The 21748-nt window shown below is 26.1% G+C and overlaps 1 protein-coding gene across 3 annotated transcripts in view; it reads left to right on the top strand.

The window, feature by feature from the left end:
* Positions 1 to 20869, top strand: part of LOC129983675 (probable phosphorylase b kinase regulatory subunit beta) — a 50564-nt gene extending 29695 nt beyond the window's left edge. For all 3 annotated transcript variants that reach the window (XM_056093253.1, XM_056093252.1, XM_056093251.1), the window contains 15 exons: positions 360 to 443; positions 1751 to 1855; positions 1931 to 2013; positions 3910 to 4000; positions 4903 to 5076; positions 5647 to 5773; positions 7569 to 7626; positions 7711 to 7801; positions 8127 to 8329; positions 10560 to 10614; positions 12684 to 12766; positions 13573 to 13705; positions 14848 to 14955; positions 18054 to 18128; positions 19996 to 20869. In XM_056093253.1, coding sequence (XP_055949228.1) covers positions 360 to 443; positions 1751 to 1855; positions 1931 to 2013; positions 3910 to 4000; positions 4903 to 5076; positions 5647 to 5773; positions 7569 to 7626; positions 7711 to 7801; positions 8127 to 8329; positions 10560 to 10614; positions 12684 to 12766; positions 13573 to 13705; positions 14848 to 14955; positions 18054 to 18128; positions 19996 to 20181 — 1656 coding nt within the window. In that variant the 3' untranslated portion in view covers positions 20182 to 20869. The remainder of the gene's footprint in view (positions 1 to 359; positions 444 to 1750; positions 1856 to 1930; positions 2014 to 3909; positions 4001 to 4902; positions 5077 to 5646; positions 5774 to 7568; positions 7627 to 7710; positions 7802 to 8126; positions 8330 to 10559; positions 10615 to 12683; positions 12767 to 13572; positions 13706 to 14847; positions 14956 to 18053; positions 18129 to 19995) is intronic.
* The last annotated feature ends 879 nt before the right edge of the window (positions 20870 to 21748 follow it).

Below are 21748 nucleotides of genomic sequence, written 5' to 3'. Positions count from 1 at the left end.
GATAAGTTAATAAACTTAATTATTTTTAAATTTTGCCATTTGTAAAACATGACTTTTAAAATCATGTGTTATTTATTTGTCTTCATGTCATTTATTTATTTGTTGTTAATTTTGGCTATTTCTTATTAGATTGATTATTGTATGATTTTGTTAAGGCGAACTTTCTTCCAGTTGTGACTTTCTACCTCATTGGAAAATTGATATTACTCATGTGTTCATTTAACATTTATAAAGTAGTAATTTCGAATGGTGTATCATTTGAAAATTCTTTGGATATTATTTTGCTTAATTATCAAAAATTAAAATTTGTCTTATATCCAATATATTTTGTTTCTATTTAATATTTAATCTTTTCAAAGATTTATGAATATCTTGGTGTAAGTAAGAAACTTGGACTTAAAGGACGACCACCCAGACCTATTGGTGCTCTTGGAACTAGTAAAGTAAGAAATTTTTTATACTTATAATTATTAGGCAGAATATATTGTGGAAGGTTATGCATTTTTTAGAAGTTTTATTTATTTGTTGTAAATTTGTGTATTATTTGAATTCTTTTTTTTTTCTTTCTTTTTGTAGAAGAGTGTTTTAATTTATTTAATTCTGTATATTGCATCTATGTAGCTCATTTTATATACTAAGTTGACTCTCAGAGAAACCATATAATGAATTACAGTAATTACTAACAGAAATACCTATTTGAGGATGAAATTCAAATACTTTTAATAAATTAAAATTATAATAGTAATATTTACTTCTGTTATGAGGATTCTTTTACTTATGACATTTTTATAAATGTGAAAATTATGATCAGAGACAAGGAATCATTTTAATCTTAATGTTTTTTGCACAATAAACTAATGGGACACAACACAATAAACACAAAAAATATATATTAGAGCATCTCTTTTTTTTTTAACCTTGTAATTTTTTTTTTTTTTTTTCCTTCTTTCAAACTCTTACCCTTTCTCTCTACCTGGTGACTAATTTTTTTTTTTTTTTTTTTTTTTTTGACAGACTTTCAAAGCAAAAATGATGAGATGATATTTATTTTCAAACTCTTCCCAAATATGTCTATGTAGTCATTTGAATGATAGAAAAGTCTCTTCTGTATTTTTATTGGATGTAAAATGCCTTTCTCTCCATGCGATTTCTTGCTCACTAAAAGCTTATAAAAATATATTCTCGCATATATATTTACATATTCAAGAAACCAGCATAGTTTTTTTAATTTTTGTTACTGTTTTGACAATAGAAAAATGCTCCCATGAGTTCATGCAATGTTGTAGCAAAACTTTTTCTCGTGTTTTTGGGAATAACATATGAATTTGGAATGGTGCTTCCCAATGCAGTTAGTTCTATTGTAAAGAAGATAGCTTTACAGATAGCTCTGATGTCTGCTGAACGGATGCCAAATCAATGATCTAGACCTAGGTGATGTTACTTAATAATTTGGTGACAAAATGGAAAGTTGCAGCATCAATAGGAAATTTGATTATAAGATCGTTAGGATGTGTGTTAAAATGGACTTTTTAAAATCTTCATTGACCAGTCACAGAAACTATAAAAAATCAGAATTTAAATAGTTTCAGTTTATTAAACATGCAACATGTTTAATCTTTATTTTGATTAATAAAAGTTTTAAAATTCATACTGCAAATTCTTAAAATAATTGGAATCTTATTATCAATGATAACCCTGTATTATTTATATATTTTTATTTGTTAACTACAGTTTTTAATTTATTTTGTAGCTATATCGTATCTGTGGTCAAACTGTCATTTGTTATCCACTAATATTTGAAGTCAGCGATTTTTATCTTTCTCATGATATGGCGCTCTTAATTGATGATATTAAGGTATGTATAAAATTCTTTCTATTAATATTTTTTATGAAATTTTATTTTTTCATAATATAGATTGTTTGTTTGTAGAATGAGCTACATTTTGTGGGTAAATATTGGAGAATGTCTGGTAGACCAACAATCTGCATTTTGATTCGAGAAGAACATATGAGGTGATTATTTTTTTATGCTTGCTGATTTGCATAAATTTTATAGATTTGGTTCTTATAATATTCACAAATATGAAAAAGTATCAAAGATATACTTATTTAATGATTTTTTTTAATTATTATTAAAGATAGAGATATTTGTTTTCAGTATAACATGGTTTTTATATTTTACTTAATTTTTATTATAATAAAAGTCATTTTTACTTTTAAATGTTAATATGTCTTATTACTTTCTCTTACAAAATGCTGTCAAACTTTATTTAACGGGCACCTCTCGTGATGAGCAAAGCAAAATGTTAAAGTGTCAAGCAGACACTGTGATATCATATGTTGGGTGGACTTGTATCGGTATATGATGAATGCTTGCTTCAAGAGATTCTTTTATCAACTTTAGAGGGTTTTTTTCCCCCTCCTGTTTAATATGACTCAAACTTATGACTTATTCGAGCATGACTCAGAGGAATTGAACCAAGTGCCTGTGGAGTTTTAATCGATCAGTTGAGTCTATAATCAAGATTATGGGTAAATATCAATGGCAAAAATAAGATGAAGTATGTAGTCAGAATTATCTGAGAACTTATGGAAATGCATTCTGTGTCACAGTAAAAAGCTGTGGAGGAGATTTGGTCTGGTGAAGAGGAAATAATAGACTCAACTGAGCAACAAATTTCCAGTTAGATAAGGAAGACACTGAAAGAATGGGAAATAATTGCATCATACATTGAGAAGTGTCACCTTAAAAGGTTGTAATTCTATGTGCTCTAAAGTGCAGCTGAAAGAAAAATGTCTTTAGATAACTTTCTTGTAAAAAAAAAAAATATATGCATTATATATAGTAAATTGCTTGATTATAAATTTGTCTGAATACTTTTTTGGAATGGAATACATTTTCCTATTTTACCTTGATTTCTGTTTTGAAAATTATTTCACTGAATGAGTGTTCCACATTATAAGATTTGGGAACAGTTTTACTCATCTACCAGCTACCACTGAACACAAACTATTGTAGCCATTAAAAAAAAAAAAAAAATCAAGTTTTTGATGAATTTTTACATTTGATGCTTTTTTTGCTCGTGAAAAATGCATTTTTGGAACAGTCTCTTTGTGGACAGTCATTTTTGGAACAGTCTTCTTCTCATAACACAAAAAGGCTTTGGGCTAGACAGATGAAATTTAGTGTTTGGACTTTGCACTAAATTTTTAGATCTATATAAAATTTTGAACAAAATCAATTAGTAAGTTTGTTTGTCTGATAATAAGTGAACATAACTGCAAAACATAAAGAGTTAAATGCATGAAATTTAATAAATGGTTTTACATCTGAAATGTAGATTTGTTTTAGGTTTTGAATCAGATTTATCAAGAGGATGATCATTTGTCAGTCTGTGCATTCATTTGCTTATGAACATAGCTCTAAAGTGCAGCAACTTATATAGCTGAAATTTGCTATGTCATTTCGTAACTAAAATTTTAGTTTTGTGTCAAATTTTAACTTAGATTGGTCGCAAAAAAGGTATCTAAAATATATACTCAGTGTCCTTCACTATACTACAAAACACTCATGTTTTGGATTCTGAAAATAAAAATTTGGGCATTCTCACAAAGTTTATGGGCTTTACCTGAGATCAATATTTCATATGCAAGAGGGGGAAGTATAGCATCTTTCTTTGTTAGTATGCATGAAGATTTCTGGCAGACCAATAAATGTATAAAATTTTATTTGAAAAATATATTAATTGTTTAGCCATTATTAAGAGACCATTTTTTGAAACATTATATAAAGCTTTGCATAGTTTAGCCAAGCATAATAAATATTAACTTTCAGTATATTTATGTGTGGTAGATAATAAACAAATGTTCATTTGAAACTACACTAATTTTATTTTCTTTAATTTATAGAGATGTGCATTTCAAAGAAATGCTAGATTTACTTGCCATGTTGAAGAAAGGTGACTGTGATGGCTTGAAAATCAGGACTGGAAGATTACAGGTTATGTACCTATATTAATATTTTTAATGAAAGGCTTCTGAAATTTGATTAGGATTTTATATTACATTTAAATATTAAATGACTGAAATAATTCAGAAAACCCTTTTATGTTTTTTTCATAATATCATGAAGTAGTTGATAGTCTTGCTTTCTGTTTTGTTCCTTGATGGAATAAATTAAATTAATTTATTCAGACCTTAATCATGGAATTATTTTAGGTGGTAATAAGGTGATATAAAAACTAAATTATATAACTTGTAAAATATTTTTGAAAGTATATTTATGCATTTGAATTGGAGTGTATATAATGATGAATATTTTTTATGCGAATTCAAACAAATGAAATAAACTGATAAATTCATTATCAAAATGACTATTTGACTAGTTTTTAAAATGTAACTTGAAATGCTTTTTTTTAAAAAAAGTATTGCATTAACTTTAAAGTTTGTGTAATGTGTCACAATTATTTAAATCAAAAAATTATGATACTGCATTTTTATTCACATTTGTTGAAGGATATAATTTTAATTGTTTGTTTCAAGTTTTTTGAAATAACATAATGTCAGTTGAAAACTGGTAATGTCTGCCTTGAAAGAAAATTTACATAATCAATGGAGAATTATCACTTTAGAAATAAATTTCACTCCTACTAAATTTTAAAATAACTTTCTTTCCTAAATCGTCATTCCTTTTAAGCTTTTCAATACTGTTAAAAAAAACCATTAATATGTTAAAAAATATTGACTTAGCATCTTGAAAATATTTTAATATCATTTATGAAGTTTATAAATTTTAAAAATTTATTTTATTGCACAATTTGTAATTTTTACAACTTTTCTATGTCTGGATAAATTCACAAAGAATGATGCATGAAAATTCTACTTTTTTTTTTCCTCTTGCAGAATTTAATATCATCATCTTGTATTGAACATTTGGATTTTCTTCATCTACTCACACCTGATGATCTACCAAACATAGAAGCCTTTCAGCAATTAGAGCATGCATCTTTGGGTTATCAGAGTCTTACAGATATACCTAAAGCTATTGTTTATAATGAACCTACTTATGATTTTAAAGTAAGTAATCATTCTTTAGTTAGCATTTGTTCATAAGTTTTAACAAACATAGTCAAATTTTCTATGTTCCTTTATTTTTTGACTCTGTATTAAAAAAAAAAAAATCTACAAAATGAAAGACATATATACTGGCTGATTAAAAAAATACTATGCATAATCTCAGTCGATTGTTCTTCACGATGTTCAAAATAAGCATTCCATTTATCTAAAAATGTCCATCAATTTGAATAACATGTGCTGGTGTATAATGTAAATTGTGTAAAAAATATGTCAGTAATGCAAAAAAAAAAAAAAACATTAAGATTTATTCTTACAAATGTGTATTATAAATTAAGCTTTCTGTTTTTTAACATATTAGTTTCTCATTATATTTAAACTTTAGTTCTTGAAAATTGAAAATTATTATCTATCGTGGAAAATCAAAGGAATGCTACTCTTCAGAAATATGTGATCAATTGAGAAATTCGAAATTTAATAATAATTTAATTCAAAAATAATTTGTATCCTCTGTATGCATTTTTTAAATTTGTTTTATTTTTATTTTATTTATTTATTTATTATTATTTAAAGGAGTTTCAACATCGTTCTTCAAGAGAGATACTGGAAGCATTGAGTAGCACTGACACACTCCATGGGCAAAGTCAACTTCTTGGAATACTTTATTTTCGAGAAGGGCCAAACTTTTGGACCGAAAATGGTAGGCTGATCTAAAATAGTATTTTGTATTTCATATGCAAGAAACTTTTTTTTCTGTATTGAAAGGAGTTTCTGTATTCAATGATTTTCCTATTAATTTTAATAAAAATGATTAAATTTTGTAACAAGTTTTGGTAATATTCTGCAATTTTTATTGATTTTAATTATTACATTAAATATTTTTAAAATTATGCATGGTTGTATATAGTACCCTAGAAGATTTAAAAGAGTATCAACTTAATTGCAAGTAAATTATTAGCCTGAGATTTGGTTTAATATTTTTTTTTATTTCAAAATTTTATAAATATCATTTTCTGGATTTCCAGTTACATGTTTACTTGTCGCATTTTTTGATCTGCTTCTATCATTAAACTCAATTAACAGTATATCTGTAAAACAATTAAATTAAATATTATTTTTAGACAAAATTGGATATATATTTGGAAGAATAAACGTTTCTGTGAATTTCTCATTTTTAATGCTAGAAAATATTTAAGATATTAAAAACAGCATATAATCCAGTTACTAAAATATAGGAATATTGCCATTCATATCTTGTAAATATATACTGCTGGACTATTGCTGTAATTGGATCAGAAATTGAAATATAGCATAATATTAAATGAGTATGGAAGTCTAACTGGACAAAATATTGTTTTCATTCTGTTTGGACACTAACATAAAGATCGTTTATTACTTCAAAATTTTCTGTATTTTCAAAAACATCTGAAATGAGGGGAAAAGTATCGATTTGATATTGTGTTTAATGAAATGAAAAATGCATATGAGTGAGATACCGTTGAGAAAGATGTCAATATAAAATGTTTTCCTTGTGGAATACAATACATTGCATGTTATATTTTGCACATTATCCAACAACTATTAAGACAGTTTATTCCACTCTTCTAGTAGTGTATGGATGATTTTGTTGGTTGGAGGATGTTTTCAATACTTCCAAAGCATCTCAAACATTCTCATTGATTTAAATCTAAAGAATGTACTGACCATACAAAGCATTGAATATCTTAATTGTCTGTAACATGAGAGTTCAATTATATGGCACATTGTCATCCATGCAACTCTGGGAATCATCTATACATTATTGGCTATTCATAATCCCAATTGCAACCACATATAAGAGTGATATGGTGTTGATCATATTGTCAATCCATGCAATAATGTTTCTTGTAAGATATCCGTCTTGCTTCTGGATATTTTTTAAACACTAAACAATATCACTCTCATGCCAGATAAGTTGGGTCTATAATCCAATGACAGATTGAATCTACTTTCATCTGAGAATAGCATACATGACCTGTTCTGTTCAATTTAATTGAAATATTCACAACATTAATGAAAACTGTTGATACAGTGCAATCTGGACAATTGAACAACAGGCCTATCGACTTTTAGTCCTCTTTTTCTCAAACATCTGGCTTGAGGGTTCCCCCTCCCCTTTAAATCTTCTGTCTTGTAGCATGTGTTATGTAAGCAGTAAGCTTATGAAGTCGCTCATTGGTTGTTTTTGTGACATTATTTTATGTTATGGTTTTGCTTTCACAGTAATTCATATCATGGATAACACTATACAGATTCTGTGAGTATGTTAAAAAAAAATGGCACTTAGATGCAAAGTGTCTTGAACTAAAATAGTTTTCCATCTATAATTATAAACTTTTTATTTCTCCAATATAAAATTTAATTGTTGCAGTTATTTTAACTTTAAGAACTGCAAGTTAATATTATTCTTTAAATAATATTTAATATTTCTTACAGTTTTATGTAATGTCTTCCAGGCACTGTAAAAGAGCGATTAGATCGATTAACAAGACAAGCTGGAGCCTTACGGCATTGGTTAGTTTTTCTTCCGTTGTAATGTAAGGATTTCTTTATCTTTTTAAATATTTGCTTAAATTAGTGCTTTTAATTTCTTCTCAGGTCAGTTGTAAGATATTGTTCGAGCGTTCTCAGAAAATTAGTTGACAGTATTAGTCCAAACATAACATCCATTTTAGTGTGTGGGAAACAGGTATGATTTGTATTACTTTGCTTTATTTTGATTCAAATGAACTGAATTTTATGTATATACATGTTACATTTTCACTCTGATAAGTAAAAACCCTGTAATATTGATTGTAGAACTAGATATAATATTGAAAGAAACTTTTAAAACCTCTTTTATACATCACTGTATTATTACAATACATGTATTGTAATATCACATTATAATGCATGCTATAGGTTTTCAATTTTCAAACCAATACTCATTTGTTAGGTTATTCATACTGAAAGATATCTTTTTACTGCTCAATTACATACTGAATGTAAAGACATTTGTCTTTTTCATTCTTTAGATAACAGTTGGAGTTTTTGGTCATGAAGAAGTTGTAATTGACAAGCCACTTACTCCTAAGGAAGTTGAAGGAATTATATATTCAAAATGTCAAGTACATGATATTTATCAAGCTGTTTTGCAACAAGAAATTATTTTATATGTTGGACGTCTTATTTCAACTACTCCTCAACTTTTCCAAGGAATTCTAAAAATTAGAATTGGGTGAGTAGTGGTTTATTTGACAGTTATAGCATCCCATAAAGAGTATTAAACAAAGCCTTAGAGAAGGGGGAAAAATCATATTTTTGCATTACTTTCTCTCTCATTCCTACTTTGGAAAGTTTCTCGTACTGAGGCAAACAATATTTAAAATTATTATCCTTAATAACAAAGCATTATAATAAAACTGTGAAGTATAATAGGGAAAAAAATACTAATGGAAAATATTTAGTAATTTATATTTTTGGTCCAAATTTCAATATTTTAACCCTTAACTGGGGACGTACGGTCTGTGAGACCGCTAACGATGGATTTTCTGTCACCCCATTCTATTTTTAGCTCAGTTGAATGGATTGACCCTGTAGCTTCCTGTTTTGTGACCTTCAATACACATGCACTTTTTCAACCGATTTCAGCAGATGCTTTTTAAAATAATTCAGTTATTTCTCTAACAGGGAGATGCGGTCTCTTAGACCGCATCTCCCTGTTAGTGTCCCAGTGATAAACAAGGCTTAGCAGATTATGCTAAAACTTGGGCCCCGAAATATCATCCAGTTTACTGATCCTATTATGAAGCAATGCTCCAGACACTTTTAATATGATTTAAAATGTTAAAAGTAATATGCTTTTTCAAGAATATTATTTATTATAACATGTAATTTGAGAAGAAAATGTATGTTCCAATGCATTTACTTTTTTCAATAGTAATATATTTTGAAAAATTTCTAAAATATATCTATATATCAAGAAAAATATCTGCAAAATATATTGGCAATTTTTCATACTAATACATTCATTAGAAAATTTGAGTGTAAATGAAATGCGGTCTCGTAGACCACACCTCCCCAGTTAAGTCCTAACATTTCACCTCCCCAGTCAAGGGTTAATCAATTTCTCTCCTACAAAAATATTTTCATTTTAAATTAGTGCCAATTAAAAAAAATCAAATTTGAAAATAGTGAAAAAATTAATTCTTTGAATCTATTTAGCGGTAGAAGTTATATGAATGGCCTTTCTGTTTATTGTCATATATATCTATACTTATATAAGGCTCAATGTGTGTGTGTGTTGGTGCTTTACAGGCCAGACCATTTGAACTACAACTACCAAATTTGGTACATGTATACCTTAGAGGTCGGGAATGTGCACCTGGGGTCCCTTTTTTTTAATTTTTAATTCGTTTTTAATTAATAATTAAAATTCTAACTTTCCCGCCAAAAAAATCTTCCATTTTCCCCTCCGCCAAATGAGTAAGGCTCAGGTTTTTTCCCCAAAAGTAATGAGGCTAGGGTTAACATTTTTCGGCCGATTATTTCAAACGATTCTGTTTATTTTCTTAATGTTTTATGCATTTAAAATTAAACATTGTTAATTAATCGATCTTTCAGATTCATTCTGAAGTACTTTTGAATTAAAATAACACAGAATAAACGAAATTAAAAATGTCTAATCCGCATAGCGTTACTCCAACTAGCGTAGAAAAATTCGCGCATTTGCGTTACCATAACTGCCGTTGAAAATTCACGCATGCACATTGTGTTCTGATTGCTGACAATTATTATCAACGGATGAGGAATTGATTTAAATTATTTTTAGGTTAGTTGTATGCTTTTGTAATAAAAATGTATTTATGTTAGTTATATATGTTTTGTATATGCTTATAGTTTTAAGTACATTGTTTTTTAAGTAGTTTTTTTAAAACCATTCGTTTTATTTTCTTAGTTTTTGATGCATTTAAAATCAAACATTGTTAATTAATCAATCTGCTCATGATGAATCTGAGAAAATTTTGTTGACAAATTCTTGAGATATTGCATAAATTAAGAAAGATAATCTTTAGTGCCCATAAAGTTTAAAAGCTCAGTGACTCTGTTTTCAGTAATCATATTATTAAAAAAATGCTTTGTTTCAGCAAAAAAATATTATTATATTAATTGCATATTAATCCTTTCCACTTTAAATAATAGCATAAATTGTACGAGAGCTAACAGAAACTTTGAGAGATACATATTACGTTATGTCTGAAGGTCTTTATAATATTACAAATGAATTATATGACAATCAAAATTTGAAGTTTTAAAATATTTTGATGAAGAAGCTATTAAAGTAGGAATTGCATAAAATGTTTAATTATTAAAATTTTAACGATCATTAAGATTGCCGAACCGGCTGGTCGCCAAAGGCGGCTAGTATAATATAAAATCTTAATAATTTGTATTACTATATTTTGCAGATGGGTTCTTCAGGCAATGATTTTGCATATGAAGTTCCTCTCTTCAAATCCTCCTGTAAGTATCAAATTTCTAATTATTATGAATAGTTAAATAAGCTTCATTAGTTGACTCGTATATATATTACTAAATCATAAATTACACCATTTAAAGCTCTTAATATGAATTTATTTTTGTTTGCTAATTTCGTATTTCACATTTTGATTGTGGAATATTGTTAAATTCTTTTATTAATAAATAAAATAATTATTTTATTTATTAGTGAGTTATCCGATTGATCTTGCCCAAAAATGTCCTTTGGATTTTGAAATCGTGAATATGAATATGTAGTATTGTTATGTGCTATTGTTTTAAAAGTTTCATAGCTCTGTTAGTGGAATTTCTCATTGAAGGGAGAAAAAAAAAATATATCAATATCTGAATGAACTAACCAGAGTATAATATAAGAATATAATAGAGAATATATTATCAGAGTAAAATAGAGATAATAATTCTTTGCTATCAGAGTATATTAGAGAATAATATGTATTTTACTTTTATTTTTAAAAAATCTTTATTTGAAAGATAAAAATGAATGGATGAAATATTATTTGAAATTTGGATAATCCAAATGATAAGGGTTTCCAAATTTTTAATTGAATTACTTGCTTTAAAATTTTATCTAATGCCTAGTTTTCTAAAGCATTTTCTGCTGCCTAGTGTAATGTTGTTAGTGTCTAGTATAATCAATGTCATATTATTAGAATGGGCAAGAAAATGCATTTTATTTTTTGCTTGGTTTATAGTTTTAAATAAATTGTTAGAAAAGTAATGTATTGTTTCAATGGACTTAAGCATGTGTTTCAAGCTCTGTGAAGTATTTTCTGATTTTAATATTTAAGCTGTGGGATGGATGATTTTAAAATGTTTCTTTTTATTACTATCATTATTTTAATACCATCTGAGTACTTCATTTGGTATTATTAACTACCTAATGTGACAATTTGCTAATATCGCAAGTTACCAGTTCTTCCATAGTTCTTCTGTTGATGTGTTTAAAACAACGAAAATAAATTATGTATTTTTTAGATGTAAATAACATTTTGGTATATATATATATATATATATATATATTTCAAACTAATATAATTCTTGAACAAGATGATGCTTTAAGGTTATGGTGATGATTACAAACAAAAACATGCATATTAAACATAGAATATTATTCTTGTTATATTATACATATTGTTGAAAAATATTTACTAGTTGCCTTTGGTGATCATCTGTTTTGTCATGATTATTAATTGTTTAATTTCAATTGAATCTCTTCTATTGAACTTATTATTCATGTTTTTTCCCCCAACAAAGAATTTTTAATATCAAATTATAAGAAATATTGAATCTCTGTCATTTTAATAGTTTTCATCTGTTTTCTGCTCTGTACTTAAAACATCCAAGTGATGTCGAGTCCTACAACATTGTACTGCCATTAATAGCATAATTGTTCAAATAATGTTTTCCCTAGTAGCTTATAGTTTTTAATCTAGTAATAATTTTATTTTCTTATTCTTTACATAAACTGAGCTGAAAATAAGCAGATTTTTTTTCTTTTATTTAAAACAATTATAAGAATAAATATTGTGTGAAATAATTTGAATTTCATTGTAACAATGAAATCTGTGCAAAATTATGCAAAAAATTAAAACTGTCAAAATTTGAAAAAAAAAAAGAATTACACAATTTAATTAATGTAATTGAAAAATTTAATTAATGTAATTGAAAAATATTTTTTTTTTTAATTTTCAAATGTTAAAATAATGTTTTGTATATTAATATTTTTAAAAGTTATTATGAAAAACCCCAAAATCATCTAATTTGATTTTTAATTAAAATTATAAATAAAATTTCAAAAATAATCACACCAAGGTATGCATTCCTACACTCTCCAAAGTATATTTATGCCAAATTTGGTAGCTCTAAGTAAAACATTTGTCTTACAGAGTGCTAACAGATATAAATTCTTCTTTATTTATAAGTAAGGATAATTATTTTAAATGCTTGTTTGTAGTCAGATAAGTTATTCCAGAAATTTTATAGAGTTTTGGAGATTGATACTATTAATTATGAGTAATTCATTTTCTTTTTAGCCATTGGAAAGTTTATCTCCTAGTGAACTCAGAAAAGTTTTGTATCGTGTCTTGACACTATCAGATAATAGTACTAATTCACAGTAAGTGATAATATGTTGTTAATGAATTTTTGTCAAATATAAATATTTGGTACCTGTTTGTTTTGTATTATTTTTTGAAAACTATAACATTTGCTATCTATTTGCTATGTAATTCAATATATTCATATTTTTAAAAATCAATTTCCAATCAAATTCATTCTTAAAAAACATAACTTTTTTTATTTCACATGTCTCTTTGAATTAAATAATTGTAACTTTAACTGGTTTAAACTGCCGCCCAATTTTTCTTTAGTTTTCTTTTTTACAAGCTCTGAAAAAGTCACAACTTCTCTTTCGTTCTCCATTTGCTTCAATATTTTTACCAGCAAAGCTTTATTATGTTTCTCTCTAGCAGTCATGATTCAATTTCACTGATAATAATGTTTGAATGATACATTTAAAATTCTTCTGTAATCCTTCAAGCTTTTTTTTTTTAAACAAAAAGCTGAAAAATAGGTTTTTATAATAATTTCATTTTTTAACAGCACTTTAAATCTTTTATTGTTTTATATATTTCATTATTAACTTTAAATTATTCTTTTAATAGAAAAGTTTTTATTTCTATTGGATAAAGAATATGATAGTAGAAATAATTTAAATCAATTTTCACTAAATGGCTGATAATATAAAATGAATAAAAAATAGTCAAGCAAACAAAAAGTTACTTTTGTTTATTACAAGCCAAACAAAAGTAATATATTATTTCTCTTCAATGTTTTTAAATATAATATTATTTGTTTGTATTTTGTATGGCTGTTGAAATATATATAATTCTGTGTGTTTAAAGGAATATTTTTGCCTTTCAGATTGTCTATTCATCAAAGACGGCAGATTGAAGGAGCTCTGTGCAGAGTACCAAAGAATTTTTATGATCGTGTATGGGATATAATGACCAGAACTTCTGAAGGTATCATTGTGGAAGGTTATCATTTACCTCAGGTGAATAATTTTTCTGTATTGTTCTAGAATGACCATGTTATTCAAGGATTAAATTTGATTCCATTATTAATTGAAAATATTTTCTCCAGTAATAGACTAAATAATTTTGGACCACTCCTTTAGTCCAAAATTATTGCATCAAAATATTTCTTTCAGTTTTTTTTCTATGTCTATAAGTTTTTGGATCCATGGAGGATCTTTATAAAATATTTTATGTATACCTTCATCATACATGTGGTTTTTTTTCTTCTTGTATATGAACCAATTACTTATTGGCATTTTAATTTCATTTTTTTCTATTAATGTGTCTTTTATAATGAGCATAATTCAAATATTGGATATGTTCTCAACTTTTGTTTCTTAAAATGTTGATACCTTAAAATTATCTACAAATTTTGTTTTTTATTTACTAATTAATAGCATTGATTAGTTATAAAAGAAATTAACCTTCTTAAGCGAAACAATTTTTTTCCACAAAAATCCATGTAAAATAAGATAATGCATTCCATTCTAAAAAAATATTATCAAACATATATATAATAATATAATTTATTATTAATAACACATGCTTTTTTACAAGAAAGTTGTCAAAAAATATGTGTTTTTGTCTCTGCTTCAAAATTTGATAAAAATTTGTTGCAGCTTTATAGTTAAAATAATTTTTAGCACGCATTATAGAAGTATCAAGACAATACTTCTGAACATTAGATGCAATAATTTCCCATGTGTTCAGCATATCCCTTATTTGATTGAAGGGTTGTTGTTCTGTTACATCTATTATTTCTTTATTTCCTGGTTAAATTTCTTCTGTAGTTTTTATTGTGACACAGAATGCTTTACCTAGATTTCCATTTTTGTAAAATTTCAAAATTAAATTATTCTGAAGAAAATTATTCTTATTTTTAACTTGCAAAAAACAATGCACGTTGAAAGCTCCTATGTTGTATAAAAATCTGAAAAATATTTATATTCTTCTATTATCTGAAAATTTTTTTCATTACTGTTATGAATAGAAATATATATTAAGACGCAAAAAATATTTTAAAAAAACTGTCCCATATTTTAGGACTGGAATTAATCAATATTTAACTATACACTGAGATTTATAATAATGTTTTTATTCCATTAATTAATATTTACAGCAACCAACCTTAACAGAAATGACTGTTTATGATTTGAAATTTGCAACAGAAGTTGAAATGTTTCTGAGCAGGGTTGCTTTACCTGAATATCGACAGATTCTAGTCGAAGTAAGCTTTTTTCATTAGGTGTAATGGTAATATTTAAAAATAAAAGTACATTTTATTTTGATAATACTATTGATATTGAATATGCTTAAATTAATATTTGATTAATTTTTTATCAGTAAAATATGTTATAATACAATATTATAGAAGATTTATAAAGGAGAATGTATAATTTATGATGTTTAATGCCTTTTCTTTGTATGTTATTCCTGAACAGTGGCTAATTCTTGAATATATGCTGCTTGATGCTGCTCATTATTATTATAAGTTATCTTTTTGAAGGTCATTTATGAATAAATTTTACCTTCATTTAAAACATTTTTGTAATTTTTTCAATTTTGTAATTCATGTTTCATATTCATCAAATGATAGAAGTTGGATGAAAATTTGTTTTATAGTTATTAGTTTTGTTGCTTATATGTTACTATTTATAATTTTTTTATTGTTTTATAAAATTATTTTTTAAAATTTTATAAACTGCAGAATATGTTTATGCTATTTATCTATTTAATGGTGACTATTACTACAAATTTCTTTCAACATTTTGCATTAATTTATTGATTACCTCTTGTCCAAAGTATAAAATTGCTGTTACATCTTTTGAACAAATTGTACTTCATCTTTATCTCATAAAATTATTAGCTAATTGACTGGAATTATTGATTGGGTAAAGTTTCAATTGAAACTTCAAATGTTTATAGCCATGTAATCATACTAATTTAGGAGCTTTGCACCATTCTCTATATTATACTATGAGACTCTTCAATTTTCTATCATCTTATCTAATTTTTTTTTTTAAAGTATACAGAAGTTTTACTTAATCTAGCAACATGTTTTCTAATCAAAGCTGTTTGTAAAAAAAAATATAAAATCAGAAAGAATAATTATTCATTTCTTTTTTTTTTTTTTTTTTTTTTTACATTTTGCTAATTATCTTTCATGTTTTACATAATATATTGAAGGATTATTCAATAAAAATTTCTCTAATTTCATTTCAAAAAATTTAGTTGTAACACAATGAGGAAGAAAAATGTTAAGCTAAAAGCACAATACTCTAAAATGTTTACAACGTTGAGAACATTAAAAATTACTCTTGTTCACTTCTGAAATTAAAATTCAGCTGTAATAATTACCACCATATTCAAAATTTTATTATAAATATGCTTCATACTGAGATATTCTTCACATTGAAAAATAATAGGGTTCTTTGTATCTTGATTATCAGTGGTAAAAAGGTAGAATGAAATATTAGTAACAGAAAAGAATTTTTATTTCTTTTTTATTATGGATTTTAAGATGATGTAAAAATTATTTTTGTGTTGTAATATTTTCTGAAGTTATTATGGAAAGTGGCAAAAAGCTCTCTTAATTTTTAATTAAAATGTTTTAAAAAAAATGCTCAAATGCACATTCAAAATACAAATTTTTCTCACTCTGAAGTATATATGTGCGAAGTTTCATAGTTCTGGGTCAAATGAACTGGTCTGATAAACTTTAATACAGACATACACAATATCTTTATTAATAATAGAGATAAAATTATGTGCAAAAATGCATTAAAATAAAAATAAATTATCTATGACAATGCAGTATATCATATCTGAATTAAGATGAAATATTCATTGGTTATTCCTGCTCATAATTACTTCCAAGTTGATTTTAGACAGTATTATCGATATGTATTTAAGCATTTATAAAATAAATAACATTAAGCACTATTTGATTTTTGTGGTAATTATACTGCTGAACAAATTTTAGAAGAATACCAAAAATATGTTGACATAGGAAAATATGAATAACTTAGGAATGATTATTCTGTAATTTTGTAATATGTCTAATAATTTGAAGAAATCTTGTATTAAGTAATGTTTTTTTTTTGGATGCTTTTTTTGCTACAATGATCTGATAATATCTTGGATTTATGAATGGAATACCTTAGTTTTAACAACTAATTATCAATGTTCAGATTTCCTACAATTAGTGTTGCATAGAAATTTAGAGAGAGTGGTCCTGATGGATGTGGTTCTCATCATTTTAAAATTATAAACTGTGTTTTAGAATAACCTATATGTTGTTTGAAAACAGTGCAGCAACTGACAAAGCAAAAGACATGACCAAACTTGTAGTATCTTGTGTTATTTTTGCTTTGTTAGCTTGACTATGTCTACTAATAATGTGTGTGTGTGCGCACGCTCATTGATGCTGTATAATTCAAACCGTTTTACCTGAATCTACTAAACCTTGGCACTTACATTCTTTGGTGGGTAAATATGCACGTAATGAAGCAATTTAAAAAAATCTTAACTATAATTTTCCCCTCCAATAACTTCAAAAAATATTATAGCACAAAACTAATTATTGTTTTGTTTTAAAATTTAAAAAAAAAAAAAAAAAAAAAAAAACTTCATTGGGGCTGATTTTTTTTTTTGTTTTATAATTTTCCTTATTTTAATTCTTTTTAAATATAAATTATGTTGCTCATTTTATGGCAATATGTTTCATTGCTGATATGAAACTTATTATTGCTACTAACATTTAATTGTAACTTTTTTTTTATGTTGACTAACTTTCAATATAAAGAATGCTTTTGATAAACTTCTGAAATTTTGTAGTTTTTCAAATTAAGATTTAATTTAAAGGTGATGAATTTCTTTTTAAGAGGATACATTTTTAAACATTACTGCACGTCACCATGATGTGATTGTATGCATGAGGAATATTAGGAAAATGCAGGACACAGTGAAACACAATGATATAAATTTTCTAAGATAGTATGAGTTATATGTCTATCAAAATTTAAACTTTAAAGATACTTTGTTGATGAACTATAAAGACCAAATTACACCAAATGTTTAATGGACATCTTTAGTAGCTTTTAATCTTGACAAATCAGTTGATTTGTAACACTAGCTAATCAATAACAATTAATGGTTGTTAAAATGTATTTAATTTGAGTTGTGCTTGTTTAATCAATAGATGCTTCTGTGCTATTTAATTTCAAAAAATAATAATAAATGATTGTCTTTTTCTTTTTGTGATAAAGTATTCAATTTGTGTTGTAAAATTAATATACAAGAAGTGAACAATTCTTATTTTTCCAGCTCATTATGGTTGTTTATCTTATCCTTGAGAGAAATCCAGAATTATCTTTCAATGCTACCATCGATATGAATAAGGTATTATATCTTTAAAATATTTCATAGACATTTATTTTTCATTAAAAAAAATTATGTTTTGAAAAGTAATTTTTTTTCTTCCATATAGCTTCTCTTTGTTTATCAGCAAGATATGTATTTGGAGAGTAAATTTACTGTTAAAAAAAGCATTAAAAATGTTTGCATAGTAAGATAATGTTATTTTGATGACAAAAAATTTGAGAAATATATAAGTTTTCAAGATATTAAAAAAAACTAGCCGCCTTTGGTGACCAGCCGGTTTGGCAATCTTAATACTCGTTAAAATTTTAATAATTAAATATTTTATGTTACTCCTATTTTAATAGCTCCTTCATCAAAATATTTTAAAACTTCAAATTTTGATAGTCATATAATTCATTCATAATATTATAAAGGCCTTCAGCCATGATGTAATATGTATCTCCCTAATTTTCTGTTAGCTCCTGTAGAATTTATGCTTTAAATTCAGGTGGAAATGATTAATCAGCAATTAATATAAGAACATTTTTTACTGAAACAAAGTATTTTTTTAAAAATATAAGTACTGAAAACAGAGTTGCTGAGTATTTAAACCTTATGGGAATTATAGAATATCTTTCTTAATTTATATAATATCTCAAGAAGTCATGAACAGAATTTTCTCAGATTCATCATGAACAGATCGATTAATTAACAATGTTTAATTTTAAATGCAACAAACATTAAGAAAATAAACATAATCGTTTGAAATTCTCGGTCGAAAACATGTTAAGCCTTCAAAACCAAGTCCGTATCCGTTGAAAATAGAGTTGTCAACAATCAGTACAAAATGCGCTTGCATGAGTTTTCAATGCCATTTATGGTAATGCAAATGCAGGAATTTTCTACGCCAGTTGGGGTAACCCTACACAGATTAGAAATTTTTAATTTCCTTTATTCTATTTTATTTTAATTCAAAAGTACTTAAGAATGAACTGAAAGATCGATTAATTAACAATCTTTAATTTTCAGTGCATCAAACACTAAGAAAATAAACAGAATCCTTTGAAATAATCGGCCGAAAATATGTTAAGCCTAGACTCATTAGCGTGGGGGAAAAAAACTAAAGCCTTACTCATTTGGCAGTGGGGAAATAAAAAGATTTTTTAGTGGAAAATTTAGTTTTTAATTAATAATTAAAATTCTAATTTCAAATTCAAAAAAAGAGACTCTAGGTGCACATTCCTGACCTGCAAGGTATAATTTGGTAGCTGTAGGTCGAACGATCTAGCCTGTAGAGCACCACTACACACATTGAGCTTTATTATAAGTATAGATATAGATTACATTTGATATTAGAAGTGCCATTTGTTAAAACTTGAAAATTTTTTTGAAACTTCTTGAAGTTTTTTGAGCTAGCTAATTTCATGATGGAAGATCAATTATGTGGGGGGAAAATTGATGAGCGTGATAATTTTCCAGATAGTAGTAGTTCATTAAGTAAGTAACTTGATCAAGATATGATAATAAAACCAATAATGAATACTTGCATTATGGAAGTTACTTGTTCTCTATGAGGCATATAATATGCTTCTAAATGAATGGTTTTTAAATTATGTTTTATGAAATTGTAAAATATTGCAAAAATAATAATTTCTTAGAAGTTACTTTTTTTTTTATACTGAGTGCGATTTTAATAAACATATTCATTTTTTCGTTTGTCTGTTTGTTTTTGCAGTTTTGTAGATATTGTTTCGGGAAAATTATTTCTTTCTCTGAAAAAAGATTATATTTCTTTTTTAGTGCATCTTTAAATAAAACACTATTTTAATTTTATTCTACTAATGGTTATTATAAATTTTTGGATACTTTAATTGTATGTTTTTTTTAATATTTAAAATCTTTTCAGCTTGTTGAAGAAGCTTTCATCATGTATCAGAAAGATAATGGTGGTGATCATGAAGGGGATATGTCACAATTTTTTGATTCGCCAACCACTATTACTGCTAGTTACCTTGCTCGTGCTGTGATGAACCACCTCTTGAAATGTGCACCGGAACAAAGTTATTCAAGAGATCTTTGTTGTGTATCATGAAATTCACAAACTTTTTTTTTCTTCTGTACATATATTTGAAATTAGCTATATTCATGTACATATCATTGTAATATATTCAAATAAGTTAAATTTCAGTAGTTTGCAATGCAATAACATTAAATAGCATTATATTATATTATATATATATATGTAATATATATATATTACTTGCAAACTAGCTATTCAATTGTGAAATAGCTTTTAAATAAAAGAATATTTATTTACAAGTCCAAAAATAGTGCCAAAAGATATTGAGAATTAAATTTTTCTGTTTATTATTTAATATTTTAAAATTAAAGTATATATTTTATATATATGTAAGTATCAAATGATTTGAATATCAATTCATATGAAGCCATTTTTCCAAGTTATTGTTGAAATATTTTATCATTGTTTCTGTTATTTGTTTACTATTCCATTGATTTGGTAAGATTGTTATAAATTTGTTTGGTATGCTGGATTGTTTCAGTATGCAATGACCGTTAAACAAAATTTCTTTCAACGACAAGAAAAAGGCCATTGTAATTTGTAGAGCTTCTTTTTGTTTTGCTGTTAGAATTTTTTGTGGTTTTAAAATTTTCCTTACTATTCAACCCCCATGGTTTTAATGTTTTTTCTCTTCACACATGTGAAATTAAAAGCTTGCAGAATATTATGAACACCTAATAAACGGATGAAAAAACTTTCATTCATTTTGTTTTCTCTCTCCATATTATTCTTGACTGTCGCATATTTTTATTTATTTACAGTTATAATAACTGAGATGTAAGAAAATTACAAAAAATTTGTCTAATGAAAAATTTCTCTATTTTATTCATAATTATTAATTTTTGAACTCTTTTAAGTATCTCAAATATACCTTTACCACGATTAAAGTTTTTGTCTTGAAATGGTAAAATTTTTTTATTCATAAAGGATGGCAATTATTAAATAAAATATGATGGAAATAGAACAATGGCAGTTTAATTCTTCTATTAGACAGAGTTATCTCAAAGTCTTAAATTTCAAAAATTCTTTTTTGCAAAAAAAAAAAAAGTGTAAATGACTAGAGTTCAGATTATAGAGATTTTTCATGATCTCATCATTTCCATATTCAATCATCTTTTTTAATATGAAAAATTACTGATATTGAATGAATCCTTTTTAAGAAGGTCTCAAGCATCGATTTCCACTGCCAAGAGATTGTCAATTGAGCGTTTCTTCCGGGAACCATTTTTGATATAATGAAATATGTTCATTTTCTTCCATTTTATAAAAAAGACATGTATTTACTATTTTGTCAAAAACTTTACACAGTCATTTGGTCTATAGTTAAATGGATTTTGTGGAATTTTACTAGGATTTAGTGCAGAAATTATAATTGCAAATTTCTATTCCAAATTCTGTTAAATAGGAACAGAACATTTTGAAAGAAACTATCAGATAGATACTGCAACAGGGAATAGGTAATCCCATCAAGGCCAAGTGCATTCTTTTTTGTGATGTATAACACCCTATATAGTTCAAAATGGTATTCTGTCATTCTAATGCATAATTTGATGCATTCTATGTAGTTCTTGTGCTTAGA

The sequence above is a fragment of the Argiope bruennichi genome, chromosome 9 (assembly GCF_947563725.1).
Source record: "Argiope bruennichi chromosome 9, qqArgBrue1.1, whole genome shotgun sequence".
Lineage (NCBI taxonomy): Eukaryota > Metazoa > Arthropoda > Arachnida > Araneae > Araneidae > Argiope > Argiope bruennichi.
This window is presented reverse-complemented; position numbering and strand designations above follow the sequence as displayed.